Source organism: Nelumbo lutea, chromosome 7 (genome assembly GCF_056320005.1).
Source record: "Nelumbo lutea isolate HS-2025 chromosome 7, American lotus-T2T, whole genome shotgun sequence".
NCBI classification, from domain to species: Eukaryota; Viridiplantae; Streptophyta; class Magnoliopsida; order Proteales; family Nelumbonaceae; genus Nelumbo; species Nelumbo lutea.
Window position 1 is genome coordinate 384,346 of NC_142690.1, and position 24,500 is coordinate 408,845.

Sequence of the window (24,500 nt, forward strand, 5' to 3'; positions counted from 1 at the left end):
TACAAAACCGGTAACATATCTTTGCATATATCATATATTCATATATGGCACGCCAATATGATGAACCTTCTTTTTATGGGTCTAGGCTCCATTTTTTTGTCGATAACTGGAAATTTCATTGATTAATTAAAAGGATACATGTCTTGCGTGCTTGATTCTATTCACCAAGGGATTTTCCACTTTTAGTTTAAATCATCTGATAGCTGAGCAACCCTCCTATATGTGGCCATTCATCAAAGTTCATACTGTTTTGGTAATTTTGACTTTAGTCCATTTAAGAGGTGGCCATCAATTTGGTGGAGCAGCCTTGGACACAAGATTTTATAAATAATTTTAACATGATCTAATTGCTAATAAAATAAAATATATTTTTTAGGGAGGAAACCAATAAAAGTTTATTCAAACAAAAGAGGTAATGTGCATTAAGGCCTTACAACTGAGCATATCTAGACCCCTCATTCATAATAAGTGTGAGGGCATCAGGGAACTCTATTTAGGTACAACTAATGCTCTTTTACAAACAACTTTGATAAAGTTAGCAATTCTATTTGCTTCACTAGGGGTGTAACTAAAATGGATTTAATTTAAGGTACATTAGTGCTCAGTAAAGAAGTTTTGCCTGAGAATACAATGTCTTGTGGTCAAGCCTTTATAGTTTTACTTCTTTCTTATGCTTGCCTTTTTACCTCTCTTTTATCTTGTACAAATATCTACATGTTGGAGCTAACAAAGTTCATACAGTCAAGGCTGTTCAACCCAAGGAAACCTCATAAAAGAAACAAGTAAAATGATTGTTAATGTCCTAAGGCAATTTCCATGGCCTGACTTCATGTTGTGTCCCATGAAAGCTCCTTTAGAGAGTCAACCCATAGAAGAAGTCATGGTTGAGTCCTAAGTTTTGAACTCCCAATCCCAGAAGAGCACCGGCACATATGATCTGAATTTTTTGTCGGAAAAGGTGATATATCCCTAACCAGAAAACAAGAACTGATTGTAAGATGATACAGAGTGCTCCAATGGATGGAAACCATTATATACTATTGTTTAATTGGTGCATCATATCTTAAGAGAAACACATTGTAGAAACTGTACAAGATAAGAGGAAAAACATATTTTTTTGAGTTCTCACCTAGCGTGTGTATTTTCTCTGAGGACCCAAAGGAGATCCGTGCAAGATTTTGGTCTGCAAGACTTGGGTCCCTAAATAAAGCTCTTTGTGATCTCATTGTGGATAAGAAATGCCTAGTGTTAGTTTCCATGTATTGAGGAGAGGCACATGAATTTCCATTCTCGTTATCTTCACTCTTCATTCTATCATCGGATGAGATAGCTTCTGTTTGGATCTTTTCCTCCCTCCATCCAGGGCAGGCCATAGCTTCATTGCAAGTTTCATTGGGCTGCCTTTGAATTTCTGGTTCCAATTTGGAATATAGAACCTGATCATGGGACTCTTCTTTCAAGTGAATCATATTATTCCACATTTTAAATGGTGAGTAGTTACACTGACTGTCCTTGCACATAGAATCTTTTGATGAATTGTGTCCATCTACCTGCTTAATGGATGTTCCATATACCCTATAATCCTCGCCCTGGTTCAACCTATCATACACCACAGCAGCTAGAGTAGGGATGCATTCATCTTTTTTTGTGAAACCATCTTTTGAATCCCATGTTTCTTCCATCACCTTATTGTCGGTTATGGAAGATGTAGAAGTGGGGTTGCAGCTGGAGTCATCAATCACAAAATCATCCAATTTACTTGGTGTTTCATCAACTACTACCCCGATAGTAGTCTTTCCAGCTGCCCCTGAATTATCCAGTTTCTTGATACTATCATTTTTGAGGAACTTTTTCTTTGGAAAGTTATGATTACAGCCTTTTTCATGTTGTAATGTCTCTCCCTTGTTTTGTCCATCACACCTGCTTTTCTTCTCTGGAATAGGAATAGCTATCACCTGTTTACCCTGATGAATGTATGTGTAAGTAGTGGGTTTATTCTTCTGCACATGAATCCAATTTTTCATGGTTAGGCCTCTCTTGGAATCAGTTCTATTCTCTTTTCTATTTGCATATTCCACGTTACTTTTATGGATATGGTCAGTTGTTGAGCGAGACAAATTCATTGGTGGTTCTTCCTGTTCTGGGAAAACAACCATTTTGATGTCACATTCTGATGCATCTTGACTGTATTCTGTTTCATTATCTCCACTATTCATATCTAGATTCAATAAACAGCTAGTCTTGGAAGTACTGCATATGGAGCTGTATTCTGAAATGGAGCGGGCTATAGTCTCAGCATAAACAGATGAAGATCTTTTCCTTCCAGGGAGTGCATGCTTCTTCCATAAAATCTTTGAAGTTTGGTTGTCTGTGCCAGATTTCCTTCTACTGCAAATGGTTGGCCTCATAAATCTTGGCAGTTTTATTGAGGGATCTGCTATAACATCTCTATTGTTGTGCTTATCCATATCCATGTTAGAAAGTGGCAATTCATTAAACAGATGCAAGGCCTCCAAGTTCTCATCATATGATGTTGTCCTTATAAGATGTTCTAATCTTTCTTCTAGCTTCTTGATATTCCTTTTAATGGTTTGACCCTCGTATTCAAGCTCATTCACCTTCTGTAGCAGTGTGGTCATTTCAATTTCCTTCTTGGCTTGTATTTCCTGTTTTCATTTTCAGTGGTTAGGAAGGGGTTGAAAAAGTCCAGACTAACAACATACATCTTATCCGTTCCTATGCTAGTGAGGAGATGAAGCTCCTGCAATGCAATCCTTGCAATACTATCATTTGACTCTTAGTTGTTATTAAAGATGAATTTTTAGCTTCTTTTGGGAATATATATTTAGAGGTTTTGTTTTTAAGGTCCTAAGAAACTTAAGTCTCCTGGCCCTATAAGAGAGATAAAATCTCTACTATGGTACAATAGATGCGTTTAAGTATTACAAGGGCTCTTGCTATAAGTGAGACCAGTTTTTAGAAAGCACACCTAAAATTACAGGTGAAGCTCATTTATAGGGTATGCTGCACTTGAACCCAGCTGTACCTCATCTGCCTTTTTGTTTTAATTAACCTTGAATCTAATGTTAAATAGGTGTGGAATGTGGTACCGGATGCAGTTGTGTGGGCCTTTTGGGGAGAAAGGAATGCATATATTTTTGAAAACAAGGCTATGGAAGGTGTCTTGGTCACTAAGAAGATCATAGGGATGTTGCTGTCTTGAGCGGCTAGGTATGATTTATTTAAAGGAAGATCCTCTAGCACTTTTTTGACTCCGATTCTCCTTTCTTGTAAACAGAATGTGATACAGAAGCAACTCTTTGTAAATTCCCAATGTAATAGCCTCTTGTTGTACATGGATCTTTTTGATTAATACAATTATATACGTCACATTTTCTCAAACATAAAAAAAATGATGTTAAATAGGTAACTAACTGTATTTAAGTTGTTCCTATGATATTTAACATTTAATGGTTTTGTCAATGTAGGACTTAAATATACAAGGCAACAATCTTTGTGTTAATAACACGGTCCTCTAATCAATAGAACTAATGGCTTTTTTTATTGTTTATTTTCCTTTATTTTAAGTGGTGACTCAATTCATTCTGATAAGTGTCTTCCCTTGTGCCTTAGGGTCAATTCCTTCCACTTTAAATGCTTCTGCCTTTTAAAACAATGGATGAGACTGACATTTTCTTTTCTTTCCGTAAATTGTATTCACAGATTTAACGAGATTCCATTTCCTTTCCTTTTTTCTCCTTTATCTGTTTCTTTAGTTTATATACATTAATAATTTATACCACATATATTTTCTTCTATTCCTGTTAAAGGAAATTTTAAAATGATGAATAAAACATTATAGTCAAAGGCTCATGACTAACATTTTTTTTTCCAGAACCTTTCTTTTGACTTGCCAACTGTTTAGTAGAGACTGAGTCAGGTGCCAATTTTTGTGCTATAGAAATAAATAGATATTTCATGAAGTAATCATGGTGGGAGTTTATAACAACTTACATTTGATTCCTCCATCCCTAGATGGATACTTCTTGCCCGTGTTGCAAAACCCAAGGAACAAACTGTCTCACATAGATCTTCTTCTTTGGGACTAACATGGACAAGCATTAGTGTTTTTGAATCCTCCCCTGAAAACAAGAGGGCACAATATTTAAGTGTAGAGGAAGACAGGAAAGACTCAGCCTTGCTACTAAATTCTACCATCCATGCACAGGGAGAGTTTATGGGCATACTTTGGTCAATCACCTGACAAGGCAATCAAAGCCATATGATGCCTAAGCCTTTTCTTTTTTTCTTTTGTTCTTTTTCTCCCACTCAGAAACAAGTAATCCATACTAATTTTCTTCAGACATCCAGAAGGTATGGCTTGGTAAGATCCCTCTGGTAGCATTGCTAGAATGGGGGGATGAACAGCCTGGTCTCTGTGCCACATATATGGCACAAGTTATCAGGATGATTTGCTCCTGTCCTCCCCTTCTGAGGGCAATCATTTTGTTAAGAAAACTTAATAGAATGATTCAAGCTAACAGGTTTGCAAATGAATAAAAAATGGGAAAAAAAAGGAAGAAAATATGGAGCTGAGAGAGGTATTGTTACCAAGAGAATCTCTGAGAACTTGAGTCAGCTTGCTATTCCTATGAGAAGTGAAAAGTTGAATTAATATTTTATAGCTAGATGCTGAAGGATCAATCAGTTGAACATATTTTGAAGATAACATCGTTTTTCAAAAATAACATCAATCAGTTAAACATTGAAAAATAAAACCCTACTTATAACATTTAAAATTCAGTTTCTTGTCATCCCATTGTTGGTTCTATCCAATCAATGTAAAAAGATCTGCTTCTATGGAGAACAGGCATTTGAAGCCTTTTATATTGAACTAATCAAACTGAATAAATTCCAAGACAGTATGCAAGTTAGAATTGTTTCACACTTGTAGTTACCTGTAAGGTATATGGGATTTTCGTCTCTGGAGTGCACTAATGACATCTCCTAAAGCAGAGAGTGATAGATTGATGGCTTTCCCTTCTTCAAGTCTTCTCCCCCATGCCTTTGTCTTTAGTACACACTCACTTCCACCCAGATCAACCATCCATATTTTATTCATTTCTCTTCGTCTCTCAGGAGCATTTGAACAAGTCAGTGATATACGGATCAAGCTGTTCGGGGGGGGGGGGGGGGATGAAAAAATAAAAAACTTGACTCAAATTAAAACAGCTTACTATCTGCTGATTACTGTCCATGTTCAAGATTCTGATAAGTTTTGATTGGTAAATTAATTGTTGGTTTCCTAAGCTGGGGATGACTTCTCTCAGGCCTTATTTAACTAAGTTGATGCTTTCAATTAAGAACTCCATCATGGAGTTCTATATGCTGCCTAGAATTACAATTTTCAGGGAAGGAAGTTACCAGTGAGATCTGCTTGAAGTAAGGTTGGAATTTGTAGAAGCAGTTGATCTGAACCGACTCCCCAATTTGTACAGCCTTATTGCTTGGTTAATATTACTCACTCTGATGGCAACAAGGTTGTTGATTTTAACCCCACCTTTTGGATCTGTTTGGATTGAAAGACTGTGGGAATAAAGAAAACAAACTTAAAATGTTAATTAATGGGAATATAAAGTGCTATTTAAATTGTACAGTATTGTTTTTGCAACTTTCATAAGCCAGAATTATCTCTAAGCATATGGAAGCAACATAAACATAAATTCTTAAAAAACCACAGTACTGAACCTTCTAAAAAACAGAAAACTTTTGAGTCATATCATTTCTACATCAGAGTATCAGACACAAGCACAGGTGAGTTTTTCATAGCAATCTATTTCAGAACAACGAACTTTTCCCGTTTTGTCACATGCACACATAGGAGTTCTATCTCAGGTAATTTATATTTAGGATCAGGACTAGATTTTCAATTTTAAAACATACCACATAAACTAAAGGACCATGTGGCTTACATTAAAAAAAAATCATCAGAATGGAGAAGTGAAGGAAACTAAAACTCACCATTTTGTAATGGGGTCTGTTGATTTGTTCATCTGAGGGACTAACAAATCCCTGAGACTACCCATGTAAATCTCAAGCATGCTGAAAGTAAGGAGAAATGAGTGGCTCGTATCCTCCACCTGCTTAAAGAGTGCTTCAATTGCACGGGGTACAACACCTGGGGAATCTGGTTTACCTTCCTAAAATGTTTATGCAAAGGCTCAACAATTAGAAGTTGTAACAGTTAAATATCATTGGGTCCTCCTAAATCTTCATTACTCATTAGCTTTTCAAACTATAAAAACAAGACTCAGGCAGGTCGACTCCATGGTTCTTATGCGTCTCTTGCCCAAATTATGATTCGTATTTCCAAATATTTTTCAACTAGAATATGATGAAAGCATGATAAAGACATTTGTTCATCCAGTAAGAGAATCCTGACCATAGTAAAGGATTTTCCAGTGCCTGTCTGCCCATATGCAAAGATGCACACATTATAGCCATCTATTACAGATTTGATCACTGGCTCGATCTCTGAAAATACTTCATCTGAGAGCATGAAAAACAATCTGATTCAGTGAGGTATGACCACAAAAATTAAACATATGCAATTATGGTTGCAAACTGAACATCCAGATAAGCTATATATTGTCCTGATCCCATTAAAGGGGCGTTCTTTTTTCGGATTTTGAGAGGGGGGAAAGATGGTCATTTTGGTTCCCATTGACCAAGAACCCCATGTTTTTTTTTTTTCAGATTTATGTGGGGACCAGGGAAAGTTTATTTTCCTGGGTACCACTTACCTGGGTAAGTGATACCCATCTCCTAGGTGGGTAAATAACTTTTCTACGTAGGGGGAAAGTTGCCAACACTTGAATGGGACAAAAATGCCCCTTTTAATAATGATTTTTTATGGCTAAAATGATCATTACCTTATTTACATGAGAAATAAAAGAACATGGGTAAATGCACTTACCCGGGTAAGTGTTTCCCAGGAAAAACTTACCCAGGTAACTACATTTACCCGGGTAAGTAACTTACCGAAAAGCGAACAGGCCCTAAGAACAATTCGTTATCATCATAATCAGAGTCTAATTGGACTGGAAGCTGGGAATTGATGTATATCATAAGAAGAAAAAGAAAACATAGAATTTGGTGAACCGATGAAGAGCACCTTGTGATGAACCCTGGTGGAAAACCTTGTCAAAACTGTAACTTTTGTTCTTGTTGTTATCAAGTTTCAGAACCACATTACTGGAATCTGATGCCACAACATGCCCCAGATAGCCAGATTTCTCCTCCCTGATAATGGGTTTTATGCGACAAAATACACGAATATTCCCTGCAATTATGAAATGAATTGAATGTGCAGTTGGAACTTCTTCAATATTCTCCATTGGTACATATTACAATTATTGAGGTTGTAATGACTTGCTATAAACACCATAGCTTAAAATTAATGGTGCAACTTTTTTTCCAGAGAACCTCTTTTAGTCCACTGTTCCTAGTTAAAACAGATGACTTCAATTTGTTCTTGGAATTCAGGAAGGCAAGGTGTTTCATAGTCATTCATGTGCACAACATCTTACCATATCATTTAGCACACTGAAGAAATTTTCAAGTTTCATTCTTTTTTTAGACTAGTATGGACAAGTTTTTGCTCGTCATTTAGAGATAGCATGTCTAACCTTTAATGTCTAAGATTTCATTCAGGGCATGCCTCCTTTGCAAGTTCAACTGGCTTAGATGAGTATTTAAGACAGAAAGTTCATCTGTTAACAGGAAAAGAAAGTGAAAGAGGAGGTAGAATAATGATTAGGAAGCAATAAATGAGATTCCAAATAAACTAAGGATCCCACCTTTAATTTTAGAAACTTCTTTGCCCACATCAATATCTTCTTTCTCAGAGGAACCTTTACCATCAAAGTTAAGGCATTTCACCTGTGAGTCACTGGATGGTTCTTTAGATGTTAAATCTTTAATATTACTAGTAGTCCCCACTTCAGCATCATTGCTCTCAAAGGAACTCTTTGTATTATAGTCTGGATATTTTGTCTGAGAGCCTTTATGTGGTTCTTCAGATGGCAAATCCTTGATGATATTACATACAGAATCAGCCCAACTAGATGTTAGATGTGTCTTTAACCCCAGAAGAGAGTTGATAGACTTGGCTAGGCTTTGCCCTGATCTTCTTGACTCCATAGCATTCAAAGGGATTCCCGTTTGCTCTATTCCATGTCTAAGCACTGCAAATAAAACCTTCACATGCGACAAAGGGAAGGAATTTCAATAAACTACTTGGACACTATTTCATGATTTGTTGGGGGAAGGGGTCTGCTAAGTCAGTTAAGATGTTCAAACATAAGACTTAAGAGGATAGAAAGAGGAATTCATCAATAAACATACAGTTCAATAGAATGATAATTGAGATTTTACTGTTTTAATATTAATAGATGCACCAAAGTAGGATAAAAAATTCCTTGTTTTGAGATTATAATGACAAAGATAAGATTAAAGGAACTGCATCTGGATGGTACTCATAATTGGTTTCTCTGGAGCAAAACGATAGAAATCTATTAGGATAACAAATGCAAATAAGTGGACTTCTGCTTTTGTTTGACATGGCCGAACTGCTAGAGCTGAGATAACAAAGAAGATAAAAGAAATATTTGTTTCATGGTGCATTGCATAATTAAACAAATCGGTCCAAGCTCTGTTACAGGAGAAGAAAAAAAAGTAACCTGGAATGCGGCTTAGGAAAAGCACTAGAGATAAACAAAAAAGAAAATAAAACAAATGACGCCATGAGATCATTATATCTGGTTCAACACTGCCTGAAATGAGCTATTGACGCCTGGATAACAAAGCAAACAGAAGAAACTTCTGACGTCATGGCTTGTCATGATTTTTCGATTTGCTCTTCCTGAAATGAACTGGTCTGACTGGGATTATAAATTGATTGTAGCAATAACAGCGATTCGATAACATGATGATGGAAAGAAATTAAAGATTTACCTCCTCAAAGCTTCATGGAAAATATCGATCTCAGAGCAAGTCTCCCACCCCAAGCAACGTCCTTTGTTTCAAGACGAAGAGGTTAAGTTCTACTTTTCACTGCTCACCAAATTTTTACTTAGTCAAAACTCAGAGAGAGAGAGAGAGAGAGAGGATGAAGATGGACTGCATAGAAGTGTATTTACGCCGAAGAAAAGGTATTCCAGTCTCATTCCAATGACTAACTGCCGTTCAGACACGTAGGAGAAAAGCCTGCGACCAACTATTAGATTTTCTCTTGCAATCCATGTTGAAGCCTCAATAAATAAAGCTTTTTTCATATACTGATATACATAAACATATTCTGAAACGTGTTATTGATAAAAAAAAAAACATATTTATTTTCAAAGTCGAGAGAGAGAGAGAGATTGTCTGTTGAGGAGGAGACTCGCTAAGGGTGGGCAGTCACTGTTGTACTGCACGAATGGAGCAATGCATTTCATTAATGTTAGATGGTGAAGTTGTTGTGCATTGTATTTGTACTATTGTCTACTGTTCCCTGATTCAATGATAACCTACCGGGTCACCATTAATGACTTGTATTGAGCTCACCAACCATGACCCTTGATTTTTGAACGAAAATAAAGACAAAAAAAAAACAACAATTTTTTTTTTGTTCTCGTGGCATATTTTATTTTGTTGCTTCTTCATGGACAAAAGTTCATGTGTAAACTACGCATCCCGATATAAGACCACTCTCGGACGAAGAAAATTCCATTCCATCTTCTGAAACAACAAAGAAAATATTGTTTGATTAGGTACTAAGATTAGCTGCACAATTACATCAATGACCCTACAGTACCGTATATCAACATTCAACAATGGCACTGGCACAAATTTCCCCGAGGGCCGAGGATGAGACTTGAGAGTGTTCCGCTTCGACCTCGACCACTAAATTTGAAAATCGATCCTCGTAGTGGTCCTATACTACTTACTATATATGGGGATGGCCGATGGGTGGGGAAATGGGAAGAGGCTCTCTTAAAAAGGAAAAAGGAAAAAAAAAACTACATGGGCTATGTGGATGCTCCAATTCCATAATGGCAAAACGCCTCTGTATTGAATATTGATAGCCACGTGGCAATGTAAGTCAGGCGCCGATGCCCCGCCCCGTTGCCATTCCTACGGCGGACTTAGTCATAGGCATCCCTCAGGGTTCCATGATTTCCATCTAAGTTGGCCATATGTCACTCTCGGTATCTTTTATTTCACTCTTTTTGGAAAGACCCACCCACTCAACCATAATATGCACACAGTATGTCAGCATTCAATTGTATACATGTACGCGTATGTACGCATTCATACTTGTTCCACCCAACATTGTCATTTTACTCTCCAGGGGCCATCTCTTTTCTTTACAGCACCCAGCACGAGTCATTTTCATTAATTCCATCCTCACGGGCCACAGCCCCAACCCCGTTTTGTTGGGAGTCTTCTGCTTATATTTTAGTGCAATTATTAATTGCTAGCATGGTTTTTAAAACTGACCCGGTGACCGAACCAGTCAGGGACAAGTTATCGATTTGAACGGTCTGACCATTCAATCCGAATGATTGATCCATTTTAACAAAAAAAATGATCAAAACCGTTCGAACGATTCAAATGATTAACCAGTCGATTCTGATCTGGTCCAATTTTGAAAACCATGATTGCTTGTCTTGCTTGCTAGTTTCTACATGTAGCCCAACTATCTATGTTACTGATCTAAGTTTACATTGTGCTACTCCTCTATATTATCTCCTTAATTTAGTTTGAATAAATAGTTGAGGTCTCAACTGCAATTATTACTCTTTCGAGTTAATTAATTTGTTCAGATCAAACTTGACACCATGAAGCTAGTGACTCCATACCTGAAACAGATTGGGTGTCAAATTAAGTCGTAAGTCTCTTTTTATGCAACGTTCAATAATAACCTCAATTTATTTTCAACCTAGATCCTTAGAGTTTAATCTGGTCTTCTTGTATTAAGGCTTATAGCCGCATGCAATTTGCTACTTTCTTTTCTGAACCAAAACTCAATTACTGTTGAGTCTGAAGATTTACAGCGTGTATAAGTGTATTGCGCAAAGGAAAAAACAAAGCATGGTTACGGATTATATTCCTTTTACCTTCAAAATTTTCTTTGTCGTGTTCAATGCCATGCCTGTATACAGAATTGAAATGTCCAGAGATAATTTGACCCAAAACCGAACTATGTGCAGACAGGAATTATGCAATGAAAATGATCGTACATGGTGTCTGTTATTCCTTCTCTCTCTCTCCAGTGCATGATAATCATAATCATACATACCCTCTCCTCCCTGAAGCTCCCTGGTTGTTTGTAATTGATAAATAATCAATGCCCAAAATTATGTGTTATTTTATTTTGTGAGCAGATGAAATGTTCGAGAATGCTTATCATCGTCACCAACACCAACCCTTGGTTTCTAGTCCATTAGTACAGTGGTATGACAATGGTTTTTGTGTGCTTTCAGGCAAGGATCAAAATTTTGTTATATATTGGCATATATCGCATCGGAGCCTTTCCATTATGTTCCTACAAGAAGCGTTTCGGGTCAACGAGTGGTTCAGGGGGTAGACTGGCCTTAAACTGGTCCCTCTGAACCAGTTTCAAAAAACATAAAAAAGCAGCACTGATACAGGCTGATACGCCCTACCGGTGTATCGCCCTGTATTTTTATCCTTACTTTCAAGTATTACGATTGACAGATACTAAGGATAGTAGCATCAGCCTGTGCCCTCCATTGGACTAGAGCAAACTGGCTGTAGTTGGCCGTAACTTGTCAAGGGCAGCCCCACATTACGTCTCCTAGATTCATCTCTACTCTCTAGGATTGGTATGGTCCTTCTAGGAGACCTAAATATCTGTGCTTGAACTAGTAGGGATTCTAGATCTGGGGCGAACTCTGATTTCATTTTAGTATTATTGTTTGTTGCTCTATTATTAGATAAAGAAATATAAATTTGGTGTTTTTTGGGAAAGATCAAAGATGAAGTGGGACCTTTGTACCGAATGTAACCCGTGATGTGTTGTGTGTTATAGAAAAATTAAAACATGGGGACCCAACTAAGCTTTTTTATGTACTCCAGGGAAATGACTACTGCTGGCAATCATCCAATTACCTTTTTGTTTGTTTCGTTTCCGGGCACATGGGTGGGTGAGGACTGAGGAGTTCAACTACAAAGGCAATGATAGTAATGCTAGCACTTTAACAGCAACAACAGCAGGTATTTTCATTTTGTAGGGTGGCATTCGGTTCATCAGTAGGTTTATGGTAAGCGACTTACCAAAAAGCAATTAATCACATAAGTTGCTAATTGTTCAGTTTTAATAATGTTTTTACTTATCAAAGCCATTTTATAGATGGGAAATACGACATACTTTTCAACTGGTCAGTCAATATCAGGAGAAAAGTAGCCAACCAAACGCCCCCTAAATGGAATGGTATTTTTGAGATACTTTATCTTCCAACTTTCCAAGTCCCATCCTGAGATACAAGATAGAAATAGACCCAATACAAGAGTTTTCAAGAACTTGTAATGCTAAACGCTGTGATCGGATTGGCTGCCCAAAGAGCGCTTCCCACAACCCATCCCCTGTGCGTTGGGAACATCTTCCGTTCTAGTCATGGAGAGAGATTCCCAATGCATCGAGGGGATGGGCTATGGGGCGCTCTATATGTGAGCAGCCGATCCCGTCTCCTAAACGCTAAGCCAGGACGGCAGGACCATTTCCTAGCATCTAAAGTCTAAACTAAACCCATCAAGATCACTCTTTGGAATTTACACTAAACATGGATCCCTAGGCATATTTTAGTTACTAAGATGCCGAAGACCAACTTGCTAGGGACCAGCTAACAGGCTATTTGGTATGACAACATTTTTTTTTTTTTTTTAATTTGCTACATCATCCATTTAGCATGCATAACTGCAAATGTAACAGTATGCCTAAAGTAAATTCACACTAGAGGACGATTAAAGAAACACCCCCTGAACATTTCCACCAGAACCCATCTCATATGACGTTGAAAGTGAAAGTAGAACACATTCAGCCCACCACATCAACATTTTCTACTAAACAGATTGCATTGACCATGGTTTTAAAACTGTTGTTGACGCAGGCAACCGTTTGACCCGAGAACCGGTCACTTATTCAGTTCTGTTTTTCACCTGACCCAGGTTGTTTTCCAAAAACCGTTGAAATGTCAATGAACTGCTGAACGGGATGGTTGAACCACCAAAAATATTTTCTTACTAGAAATAAACAAAGATACCTTTCCATCACCTTTATTCCCCCCTTCAACCATGTAGCAACAAAAAATTAACATTCACAAAAAATTAACATTCATCATTTCATTGCTAGTAGATGTATCTGTGTGGTTCTTCCTCCTTGGGCACAGGTTGGTATAAGTTAACCAATGTTAGGGTCATAGGGACCTAATAACCTATAGTTTAACAACATAAACTGAACAATACATGGGAATTGGGTAATCTTGAAGAAAACCGCTACCCTAATAATTAATAATAGATAAAATCCACAATGCATAATATTGTGTCTATGTATGAGAAATGACAGAATTTGGGTCACTGGGTGTAGCACTGTAGCCTACAAGGGTATAGCTCAATTGGATCCCTGATAGGGTCCACCATGCAAACTGGCTCCTGTCCTAACTGTTGTTACCTGCTTGCAGTAGTGGCAGGAGCCCTTGGACGGATGAAGAGACTTGAAATCCCTTCTGCTCGCTTTCTATGAAAAGTTTCACACATTGGATCTTGCTGCTGATCGCATCAAAAACTTGCCATTTGCTTCTGGATCTTGGAATTATAAGAGGTCTTACCACCCTTGTCCTTATAAGAATTTCTAGAGGCAAGAGAACGGCGACCCCCACGAGCTGCTGCAATTGCCCGCCGCCTCTGTTTGCTAAGACGCTTGATCAATGTAGCATCATCTTCACCTTGATTCCGATTATCATCCTCCTAAAACATAGGAACTTCACTCCATGGATTTTGAGATAGTAATAGCATTTAAAATGAGCTTTATTCATGCAATCAGGAATGAACTCAAAAATAACTGGTAAATAATTTAACAAAAAATCGGTAGCAGAGTAATTTATCAACAAAAAGCTCTTTCTTTAAGGACAAAATGTAACAAGAGACAGAAGTGAATACTCAAGAAATAGATACACGTGGGAAAAATGTTACATAATTGGTTGAAGTAGAGAGCTTTCCCTACACGAACCAACCTAATGACCAAACAAAATCAAGTAGACACAATGGATTGGCTGCAGTTCAATCCCATACCACATATCAACCATATGTCTCGCCATGTCTTGATGGTTTTCATAATTAATATTAGCTGTTCAAAGTTTCAACTTTTAAATATAACACTTATCAGATGCTTGGTCTTGGAATGTGACTCGAAGGTGGTGATTAGCTGGCTGAAGGAAGAGGACAGTGGCTTGTGGAGGTATAACAATGAAAAGAAGAAATTCTGTTGGGAGGGCAGAGACATTGAGATACACTATAGCTGGGTGAAGAGGTCTGCTAACTCACTTGCAGATGGACTGGCCAATCAGGGGGTGAATAGGGAGGAGGCTATTTTCTGGGCTAATTTTTGAACTTCTGTCTTTGTATTCTGTTGTAGGGGAGTTAAGTCTTTTTACCTCCCCTGTTGTATCTAAATCTTCTTAAATTTTCACATCATTGATAAAGTATTACTGTTATTGATAAAAAAATAAATAAAAGGGGCTTATTTTGCACAAACAGCAAAGTGCTTCCGGCCAAGATTTTTTTTCCATGAATAGAAGGTGAATCAGAGGAACTTGGAGACTACTTTTTCTTTTTTGATAAGTGAGAGTAATTTTATTAATTCCATGAATATGAGGTGTTACCTCCCCCAAGGACTGAACCATAAGCACTAAACAAACACAAGCCTATAACACAATTACAAGGTAGCCCAAAACAAATCTTCCCTTGATACCCCTTGCTTGGCCAGAGAATCAGCCATTGTATTTGCTAATCTGCTAACCCACTGAACCCTGACTGTCATATTTATTGTCAGCCATTTAACTTTCTTTAACAGATCCCCGTAGCCCCAACAAACTGTTTCTGGACTTGTCAGCCAGCCCACTACTACCTTGGAATCCCCTTCTACTATCAAATTGTTCACTCTAAGTTGATTGGCCAGCTGTATACCTTGTACTGCTGCTAGTATCTCGGCCCTTACAGAATCCCCAACACCCGCTGGTCCAGAAAATAAAGACAACATGTTGCTGTCTTTGTTCTTTGTGGAGACTCTAGAAGCCACTGCTGCCCAATTTCTCCTTAAGTCATCAAAGGAGTAATCTGCCAACAAGTGTGAAAATTTCAACCACAAGGTAGCGACTCTAGAAGCCACTGCTGTCCTTGTCATTTGCACCTGAGGCACAAGGCACAAGGCGAGGCGCATGCCTTTTTTGAAGCAAGGCACAAAAATACAAAAAAAAAGCTAAAAAATAAAAAATTCAAAAAAAGCCAAAAATGTTTTAAAAAATATTAATCATAATATTAATAAAAAATATAAACTTAAATTTTAAAGTAAATGTTTTAAAAAACCTATTATCTAAAATTAAAATACATAAACATAAGATGTAAAGACAATTCAAATGAGAAGTGAAGGAGCCAACCAAGGTTAGAGACCAAACCCTTGTATCCGGGTTAGGGGGGTCCAAACACAGAGTCAACAAGCAACAAGAGCTTTGAAACACAAGAAAATTCATCATCCCTTAACCCTCTTCAGAACCCAAAATCCCAGTTTAAAGCCAAAGGGAGAACCGAGGGGAAGGAACCATGAAATCGGTTTCTTTTTAAACAGTCTTTTAGGGTTGAGTGCTCACCCTAATATCTTCCCAAAAAAGAACTGAGTTTCCATAACAAACATCATAACTTACAAACCTGAGGAATTTGGGGAGAATGCTAGAAATAGCCTTTCATGATATTGTGAGCAAAGCCCTTCGGGTTTCTCTCTCTCTCCAGGGGCCACCTCCAAAGCTACTTACCTAAAAGAGCTCCATTCTTACTCACTACATTCCCTAATCCTAGGCCTCCTTTTTTTGCTTCGACTCACCACCACCCACCTAATCAAGTGGTCTTTTTTCTCTTCCCCAGGTTCCCATAAGAAGCCCATCATCAGTTTCTCCAACTTCTTTGCCTCCCTTTTAGGAATTCTAAAGATTGACAAGAAGTATATTGGCAAGTTAGCTAGAGTTGCCTTTATCAAAGTAACTTTTACCCCCAAGGAAATATAGTTTGTCATACAAGTTGCCAATATTTTTTTTGAATTTTTCCACCATCGGGTTCCAGAACTGTTAGGAACTGCCTAACTCAGGGACTCTTTCGAGGAAGCCTGCCTCCTGAATAGAGAGAGAGAGAGAGAGAGAGAGAGAGAGAAAGAGAGATTGTATTCCCAAATCGATAATCCCTTCCTAGCTTCCTTTCCTTGTTTATATACTGCTGTTACAATTCTGTTATACCAGCCTCTCCACTTGTCCAGTTTGTTAGTTAGTTTGTTCTAGTGGCTGTTAGTTACATTCTCTAAAGGCTGGCGTGGCCTTTTCTTGTACACTTGTATTCCCTTTATTTGTGTCTCAACAGTCCCTCCTCCCTTGAAAGCGACCTTGCCCTCAAGGTCAAGATGTGGAAATCTATTTTGTAAATCCAAGGTTCCCAAGTTGCATCCTCAATTGGGAGACCTGACCATACCACCAATGCCTCTGGTTCGATGTGATTCCCTTTGCGTATCCACTTGAAATCTGTTATCTGGGTGGGCTCAGTTTGAACTTGGCCATCTTCCGAGAATGATGGGAGGGTGGTTGTTGTTATTACTCCCGTTTTTAGCCATTTCTTCAATAGGGATACATGGAGCACCGAGTGCAATTTTGATGTTGTTGGGAGGTCAATGGTGTATGCCACTGACCCAATGCGTTCCACAATCCGAAATGGGCCGAAGTACCTAGGGCTCAGTTTGTTCCACCTGTGGCGTGCTACTGAAACTTGCTGTTGTAGACCCTTTCTCATATGGGAGTAGGGGCGTCGGTCCCGTTCATATAGAGCCTAGAGTCATTCTTGCTGCACTCTAATATGTGGTATTGTACCACCATTCTGCCCAATGAAGCCACTTGAGCCACTGACGTGGCCTATCCCCTGCATAGCACCTTAGATATGTTTCCAAACTCCGGTTGACCACCTCAGTCTGCCCATCTGTTTGAGGGTAGTAGCTGGTAGATGAATTTCACTCCCTGTAGTCGAAAAAGTTCTGCCCAGAAACGACTAATAAAATATGGGTCGCGGTTTGAGACAATAGAGTTAGGGGTACCATGCAGTCGTGCCACCTCCTTAGTAAAAATCTCAGCCACCACTGAGGCTGTAAAGGGGTGGGACAGAAGGAGAAAATGGCAGTATTTGGTAAATCTATCAACCTCTACGAGAATGACGGACTTGCCATGGATATATCTGCCCACACTTGTGTAGGAATTGGGAGTGGTTGTAGCAGTCCTGTTGGAGACTGGGTATCCGCCTTATTTTTCTGGCAAATGATGCATTCGACTATGAATTTTTGGACCGAATTTCGCATGCCTTTCTAGTGGAATTGGGTGGATAGTCTCTTGTAAGTACGTAGGATCCCTGACTGTCTTCTTGCTTGTGATGAGTGGAACACTTCCAGAAGCTGCTAAATATGGGCTGAATCCTGTGGTATCACCATTCGGCGTTTATACAGCAGCAAGTTATTCTCCATTGTGTACCCTGGGTGGCTAGTAGGGTCCTCTTGGACCTGTGAACGGAGCTTGCTCAGTTGTGGGTGCTTGTCAGCTTATTCCCTTAGCTGACCCATGATGGAACATGTTGGGCCCGTGAGAAGTAATGGAAATAGTTGTGGCTGGCGTGACAGTGCATCCGCCATCTAGTTAGTGTGCCCTGCCTTGTATTTAATGACATAATCGTAGCCGAGTAATTTGGCTCTACGAGAACAATTGCAATTAGTTCGTGTTCATATACTGACTTGGCCCATTTCTTTGCTGTCATTGCTTTGCTGAAAAATGCTAGTGGCCTTTCTTCTTGCATGAGGATTGCACCAACTCCTTGGATTGACGCATCACATTCAATGATGAAATCCTTTGAGAAGTCTGGAAGTGCGAGCGCCGTTGGGGATGAGACAATTGTTTTGAGTGTCTCGAAGGCCTTCTGGGCCTCCCTAGTCCAACAAAACCCATTCTTCTTAAGTAAACTTGTCATGGGGGCAGCAATCAGTCCATACCCTCTGATGAATCACCGGTAGTACCCTGTTAAAACCAAGAAGCCTCGCAGCTCCTTAACATTTTGAGGTCGGGGCCAATTTATCATGCTTGAGATATTTTTCGGTTTGCTGCTACAATGCCATTTTTTACCACGTGCCCTAAATGGTGTACTTGTGTCTGTCCAAATGCGCACTTTGACTCCTTTGCAAGGAGTTTATGAGTCCTTAGCAGTTCCAAGGTGATCTGTAGATGTACTAGTAGTTCCAAGGTCAACCCAAACGGCATGACCAAAAATTCATAATGCCTTTCGTGTGTACAGAAGGAAGTCTTGTGGATGTCTCCCTCATGGACCCGTATTTGATGATATCCCAATCTCAGGTCTAGTTTAGAGAATATGGTGGCCCTGCCGAGTTCATCTAGTAGTTCATCGATTACCAGTATGGGAAATCGATCCTTCACAGTAATGTTGTTCAGAGCCCTATAGTCTATACAAAACCGCCATGCCCCATCCTTCTTTTTCACAAATAATACTGGCGAGGAGAATGGGCTTTGGCTGGGTTGTATAATTTTTCTGTCAAGCATATCTTGCACTTGCCTCTCAATCTCTAGTTTCTGAAAATAGGGGTAACGATAGAGCCTTACATTTGTGGGTGCAGTTCCGGGCAGCAATGGAATGCAATGATCATGGGCACGTTTCGGTGGTAGTTCCTTAGGTTCTTGGAAGATCACTGAGAACTTCTGAAGCAGCTGCTGTAGTTGTGTGCGGCCTTCTTCGGATCTACTTCCTTTGGCTAGAATGGGGTCGTTCCCGTGGGAGTCTATCTGCATTAATATGATGTGGTTAGGTCTGCTACCTGTTTCCTTAGGGAGGCGAGACTAATGGGTCATGAATCCTTGGACAACTGCCCTTAATATGCACCTGTGAACTGCCCACTTGAAAATCCATGGTGAGATGGGCCCAATCACATATCACCGGCCCTAGTTGCCTTAACCATTGGACACCGAGAACTACATCTGCTTCACTGATTTCCAAGGGGTGCAGATCTACCTCAAACTCATGTCCTTGTATCTTCATCTTTAATTCTGTGCACGTACTATCGCACACCAGGTTTCTCCCATTAGCTACGTGCATCCGGAAGGCTGTACATGATTGGACTAGAATCCCTAGTTGTCTGACCAATGTTTGGGTAATGAAATTGAGAGTGCTGCCACTATCTATCAGAACCGACACATGGCACCCTTGTACCAGTCCGATTACTCTCATAATTTGAGAAGAAGCAAGACCGGTCAAGGCTTGCAGGGATACTTCCGGGTATTCCTTTGTCCATTTCCCCAATTCTTGGTTGTCCATTGGCTCTTCAATGTCTATTGATTGCTCGACATATTCGGTTTCAGGTTGAAGGAAGAAAACTTGAGGGATCTTATAGCGATGGCCCAGCCCGAATTTGTCTCCACATGCATAACAAAGGCCCTTTTCCCGTCGGGCTTGCATCTCAGCCCAGGTTAATACCTTTGCTGAGCCGGGGCCTGAACCAAAGCTGGCGTCCTTGCCTGTGATTCCTACTCCTGATCTGGGCTCCGGTTTACCCAAGATACCTAGTTCTGGGTTCGGTGTACCTGGTCTATCACAGCTCCCAGAGGTCGATTAATCCTTCTTGCCCAATTCAATTTGTCTTCATGAAGTCGAGCTAATGCTGCTACTTCAAGAACGGTGATAGGCTGCATGGCTTTTACCTCCAACCGCAATTCTTCCCCGAGTCCAACAAAATTGCCGACAAGCTCGTTTACTAGCCAGCCTTGCACGCGCACAACTAATCTTTCGAACGCCATCTGATAATCTTGGACGGAGCCGGATTGTTGTAGCTTAGCAAGGCTTTCATCATAGTTCTCAAAGGCCGAAACTCCAAATCGCATGGTAAAGGCGTCAGTGAAGTCTGCCCATGTGGCTCTTGGGTGCCGTCGCCGGTACCACTGGTACCAGATGATTGCCTCTCCTTCCAGGTGTACAAAAGCTAATGGAACACGGTCAGGTCCCTGTGTGTTGTGGTAATTGAAGTATCTTTCTGTTCGCAGAAGCCGGGATGTGGGATCTCCTCTTGCGAAGATGGGAAACTCGATTCTTGCTGTTCTTGATCCGCTTCGATGACTGGTGTCACTATGCTCTTCCTAATTTGGCGCGGTGGTGCCTGTGCCAGTCATTCAAGCAAGGATGCGAAGCTTTCTTTGATTTCTTTGATGTTAGCCAATATTCTTGGAATTTCTCCTTCCATGTTGTCGATTCTGTTCTCCATTGCGGACGACCTTGTGCTTGGCATCTTGGCTCCGATACCAACTTGTTAGGAACTGCCTAACTCAGGGACTCTTTCGAGGAAGCCTGCCTCCTGAATAGAGAGAGAGAGAGAGAGAGAGAGAGAGAGAGAGAGAGAGAGAGAGAGAGAGAGAGAGAGAGAGAGAGATTGTATTCCCAAATCGATAATCCCTACCTAGCTTCCTTTCCTTATTTATATACTGTTGTTACAATTCTGTTACAATTCCTTTCCTTATTTATAGACTCACCTTGTCTCATATCCCTACTAGTTGGGAAAAAACCATTTACTACCCCATTGACCAAGATGAAGTAATGGCAGGGGGATATGCAACCGTTTATCCATTTGCACCATCTATCCACAAACCCACACTTCCTTAGCACGAGTAATAAGAAACACCAATCCACTAGATCGTAGGCCTTTCAAGATCTAGTTTACAAACATAACCTTGATGATATGATCTCCTCATCTCCTCCACACATTCATTTGCTATTCGAATCTGATATACTATTTGTCTCCCTTGCACAAAAGCTCCTCGGGCTTGGATGATAAGACATGGAAGCACCCTTTTGATCCTCAAAGATAGGACCTTAGCCACAATCTTATATACACTAGGCACCAAACTAATAGGTCTAAAGTCCTTTGGATGCTTGGCCTCTTTCTTCTTGGGAATCAAGGCTAAAAAAGTATCATTAATTCCACGACTAGTCACTGAATTATCCTCAAATTCCTTGAAGACCTCAATCAAATCTTCTTTCACTATGTCTCAACAATCTTGAAAGAAATTCGTTGTAAATCCATCCAGCCTTGGTGCTTTAGATTTGTTCATGGAGAAAAACAACTTATCTAATTTCTTTCTCCTCAAAATTCCTTTCCATGCAGCTTGCATGGTTGTCAAGGCGACGCCTAGGCGACAAGGTGCCCTTTGAGGCTCGCCTTGCCTAATCGCCTAACACTTTTCTACTTCCTACTATAAAATACTTTTTTATTCACTCTTTTTTGAGATTATAATTATAAAATAAACATTATTAAACTAAAATAATCATTTTGTGTTTATATACTAATTTCTTTTTATTATTTTCTTATTTATTAGGGTTTAATCAACACAAACATTGCTAAATGCCGTATCGAACCCTCAAAGAAAAACTTAAACCAATAAGTAAGATCTAAAAATTTTATCTAATCAACACATTTTCCTTTTCCATATATTTTTCTTCTACTACTACTACTACTACTACCAATACTTTTTATTTTCTTCTTTTCCTATAACAAAAATAAGGGTTCAGCCCCTATATTTTTTATTTTCCTTCTTCCTTTTCTTCTCATGAATATGTTGATTTTCTATACTTTAATATGGAATTTATAATTTTCGTATGAAAATCATGAATAATTATTAAAGAAATATGGTTATGGTACCTAGGGAACTACCCTAGGATCTATGTTTTTAACATAAAAAATCCATCGCCTAGGCGACTAGGCACTCCCTAGTCGCCTAGCCTCGCCTTGGCGCCTTGAAAACTATGGTAGCTTGTACTCTTTTCTGGAAGCCTCTGCCCAATTCACACCTTCTAACTCTACTCTATGGGGTCTCCTCAAGATGGATTTGAAATGGTCAACAAAACAATTGGCTATCCTCTTTTGGGAATCAAGGACTAGTCCATCCACTTCCAGTTTGTATAATAGGTTTTTCCTTCTCCTTCCATTGGCTAGTTCATAAAAAAATTTAGTGTTCCCATCTCCTTTCTTGAGCCACCTACATCTAGATTTCTGCCTCCAAGAAATTTCTTCCTCAAGATGACTTCATCTAAATCTCTTTTTAGTTTCCATCTCCGGTCTCTTTCCTAAGAGTTTATGATTCTTTGGGATTTCTTCGCATCCAATTCCTCTATTTGGGTCATCAAAGAGGACCCAAAATGCTCCCTATTCCAATCCTTCGTATGTGCTCTCAATCTTCTCTCCACCTTTCCTCAACCTTCTTCATGAAATTCGGGTGAGTCAACCACATGTCCTAAGGGAATGGGGCAATGGTCAAATGTGATTCAATGTAGAGCTCTAGTTATTAAATCCGCCCACTTGTTTTCCCAGCTTTCATTGAAAAGGAACCTATCTAATTTGGAGCAGGTTGGTATCTCCTAAAAGTTGGACCATAGAGGGCTTGCAACAATGGGAGTTCTTTCAACTCACAATTATTAATGAAATCATTGAATCTCCGTATGCTGGTTGTAATGACCTGATGGGGATTATTTGATTCATTCATAAATTGGATTACATTGAAATCCCCACCCCTCGAAACACCATAGACCATCCCAATGCCCTAGAATCCCATAAAGTTCTTCCCAAAATTCAATCCTTTCTCAGTAATTGCTTGGTCCATACACATTAGTTAGTGCCCAAGTAAATCCATCCTCTACCATCCTAAATTTTAACGACACTGAAAAATTACCTATCAGCTCCTCCAGTACCTCCACAACATCCTCTCTCTAAAAAGTGGCAATACCTGCCGAAGGCCCCCTCACATTCCAACTAATGATTTTCATGGAGACAAAAGATTTGGCATCCCTCTTTGAGATCAGACCCCTATTTGGAGGCTTTCCTTCTCTCCCCTCTTCCGCTAAATTCCAAATCTCCTTCTATATTTGATATCAACCTTTCTACCTCTGATATTTTCTTCTTCCTTTGGTTGTTAATTGTTCCAAATCTACTTAAGGCTGCCTTTGTTATGTTTTGCCTCTCCAAAATTCCTTGATTTTCCTCCAATGAATCCTCTGTTTGCCTATACTCCTCAAGGAGAGCATAAATCTGTCCCCAAATCCTCTCTAATTCCTCCTTTTGCAGCTTTTTCGAGATTGATTCATCTCCTCCAAATACACACAAATCTGATCCCAGATCTTCTCTAACTCCTCTTCCTGGATTTTCCTTCTACACACTTCTTACTCTTGTTCTTTACCCTCCCTGTCCCCAATTAAATACTCTCCATCCATGGCCACTGGTTCAAATTGAGCTGCAAACCTGTTCCAGGCACAGAACCCACATCAGTACCAAAAAATGAAATGACAAGATTACCTGAAAGGTTGTGGGAAGTGGGCAATGATGCTAGAGAACCAACAAGAAGGGGCAAAGTCATGGCTAATCCTTCCAAAAGAGGTGATTGTGGGTTCCCATTGTGTTCAACCAATGTTGTTTTAGTCCTTGCATCAAAATTTGCCTTTAGGAGTTGCCCCTTAATTGATGATTCTATGAATGGTGACCGAGATGTGCCCTGTTCCTCTAGTCTTCTATCATTGTTGGGCTGCTCTAGTGAACTGGGAGCGGAATTGAAATCAGTATCTCCTGCCTCTCCTCTATAAGAACTGTGGTAATCTCCACTTCCTTGGGTAAAGAAAGAGTTTGAGAGGGCTTCTTCTGGGCTAAATCTGTAAGTTCCACATCATCATTTTCCAAGAATAACAGCTCGATGTGAAAGCTCTCATCAACACTAAGTGATTTGGTTTTTATAAGTTCCACACTTCCAATACTTGAGGAGTCTTCAAAATCTGATTCTGAACTACTTTCTTCCTCCGTCGCACAACCTTCAAAAAGGTCCGTAAAATTCTGATTTACCGTCTTCGGAATGAAGGAACACCATGTCTCCACTATCGTTGGGTGCTTCTTGAACCTCGGATTGCGTCATTCCGGCTCACAAGAATGGTTTGAAACCTGAACTCTAACCGACCTTTGCTCAACTCCTTTTGAATTTTGAACTTCTTGCATGTTCCTGTCTCCATTTAAGCCTCCTATCACCATCTGAACATAGGATCAATCATCCCTCTGCCCACCCTGCCATACAGACTTTCCCCAAGTCATAATGTTATTCTCTTTTTTCTTGGTT

At 39.5% G+C, this 24,500-nt stretch overlaps 2 protein-coding genes across 7 annotated transcripts in view; both read right to left on the minus strand.

Moving 5' to 3' along the window:
* Nucleotides 1-368: 368 nt before the first annotated feature.
* On the minus strand, nucleotides 369-9,960 carry LOC148844460 (kinesin-like protein KIN-14B). The gene is made up of 13 exons (XM_088952845.1): nucleotides 9,201-9,960; nucleotides 9,016-9,114; nucleotides 7,860-8,259; nucleotides 7,689-7,772; nucleotides 7,175-7,342; nucleotides 6,443-6,549; nucleotides 6,022-6,200; nucleotides 5,425-5,586; nucleotides 4,959-5,174; nucleotides 4,612-4,649; nucleotides 4,015-4,142; nucleotides 1,130-2,666; nucleotides 369-969 (listed from the first exon to the last, which is right to left on the minus strand). Exons 3-13 carry the CDS (start codon nucleotides 8,200-8,202, stop codon nucleotides 854-856), a joined length of 3,078 nt encoding a protein of 1,025 aa, XP_088808971.1. The 5' UTR covers nucleotides 8,203-8,259; nucleotides 9,016-9,114; nucleotides 9,201-9,960; the 3' UTR covers nucleotides 369-853.
* A 3,415-nt stretch (nucleotides 9,961-13,375) lies between these two features.
* Nucleotides 13,376-24,500, minus strand: part of LOC148844461 (protein serine/threonine kinase) — a 50,117-nt gene continuing 38,992 nt past the window's right edge. For 4 of the 6 annotated variants that reach the window (XM_088954380.1, XM_088954381.1, XM_088954379.1 and 1 more), the window contains one exon: nucleotides 13,376-14,031. In XM_088954380.1, the coding sequence (XP_088810506.1) occupies nucleotides 13,843-14,031 (189 nt within the window). In that variant the 3' untranslated portion in view covers nucleotides 13,376-13,842. Of the gene's footprint in view, nucleotides 14,046-24,500 lie in introns of all 6 variants that reach the window. The other 2 variants (XM_088954384.1, XM_088954383.1) reach the window with 1 other exon arrangement.

Coding starts and splice junctions, on each gene's coding strand:
- LOC148844460 (XM_088952845.1), bottom strand. CDS start 8,202: ATGGAGTCAAGAAGATCAGGGCAAAGCCTAGCCAAGTCTATCAACTCT. Junction 7,773..7,859: donor AGAAGTTTCTAAAATTAAAG/GTGGGATCCTTA, acceptor TCCTGTTAACAG/ATGAACTTTCTGTCTTAAAT. Junction 970..1,129: donor AGAGAAAATACACACGCTAG/GTGAGAACTCAA, acceptor TTTTCTGGTTAG/GGATATATCACCTTTTCCGA.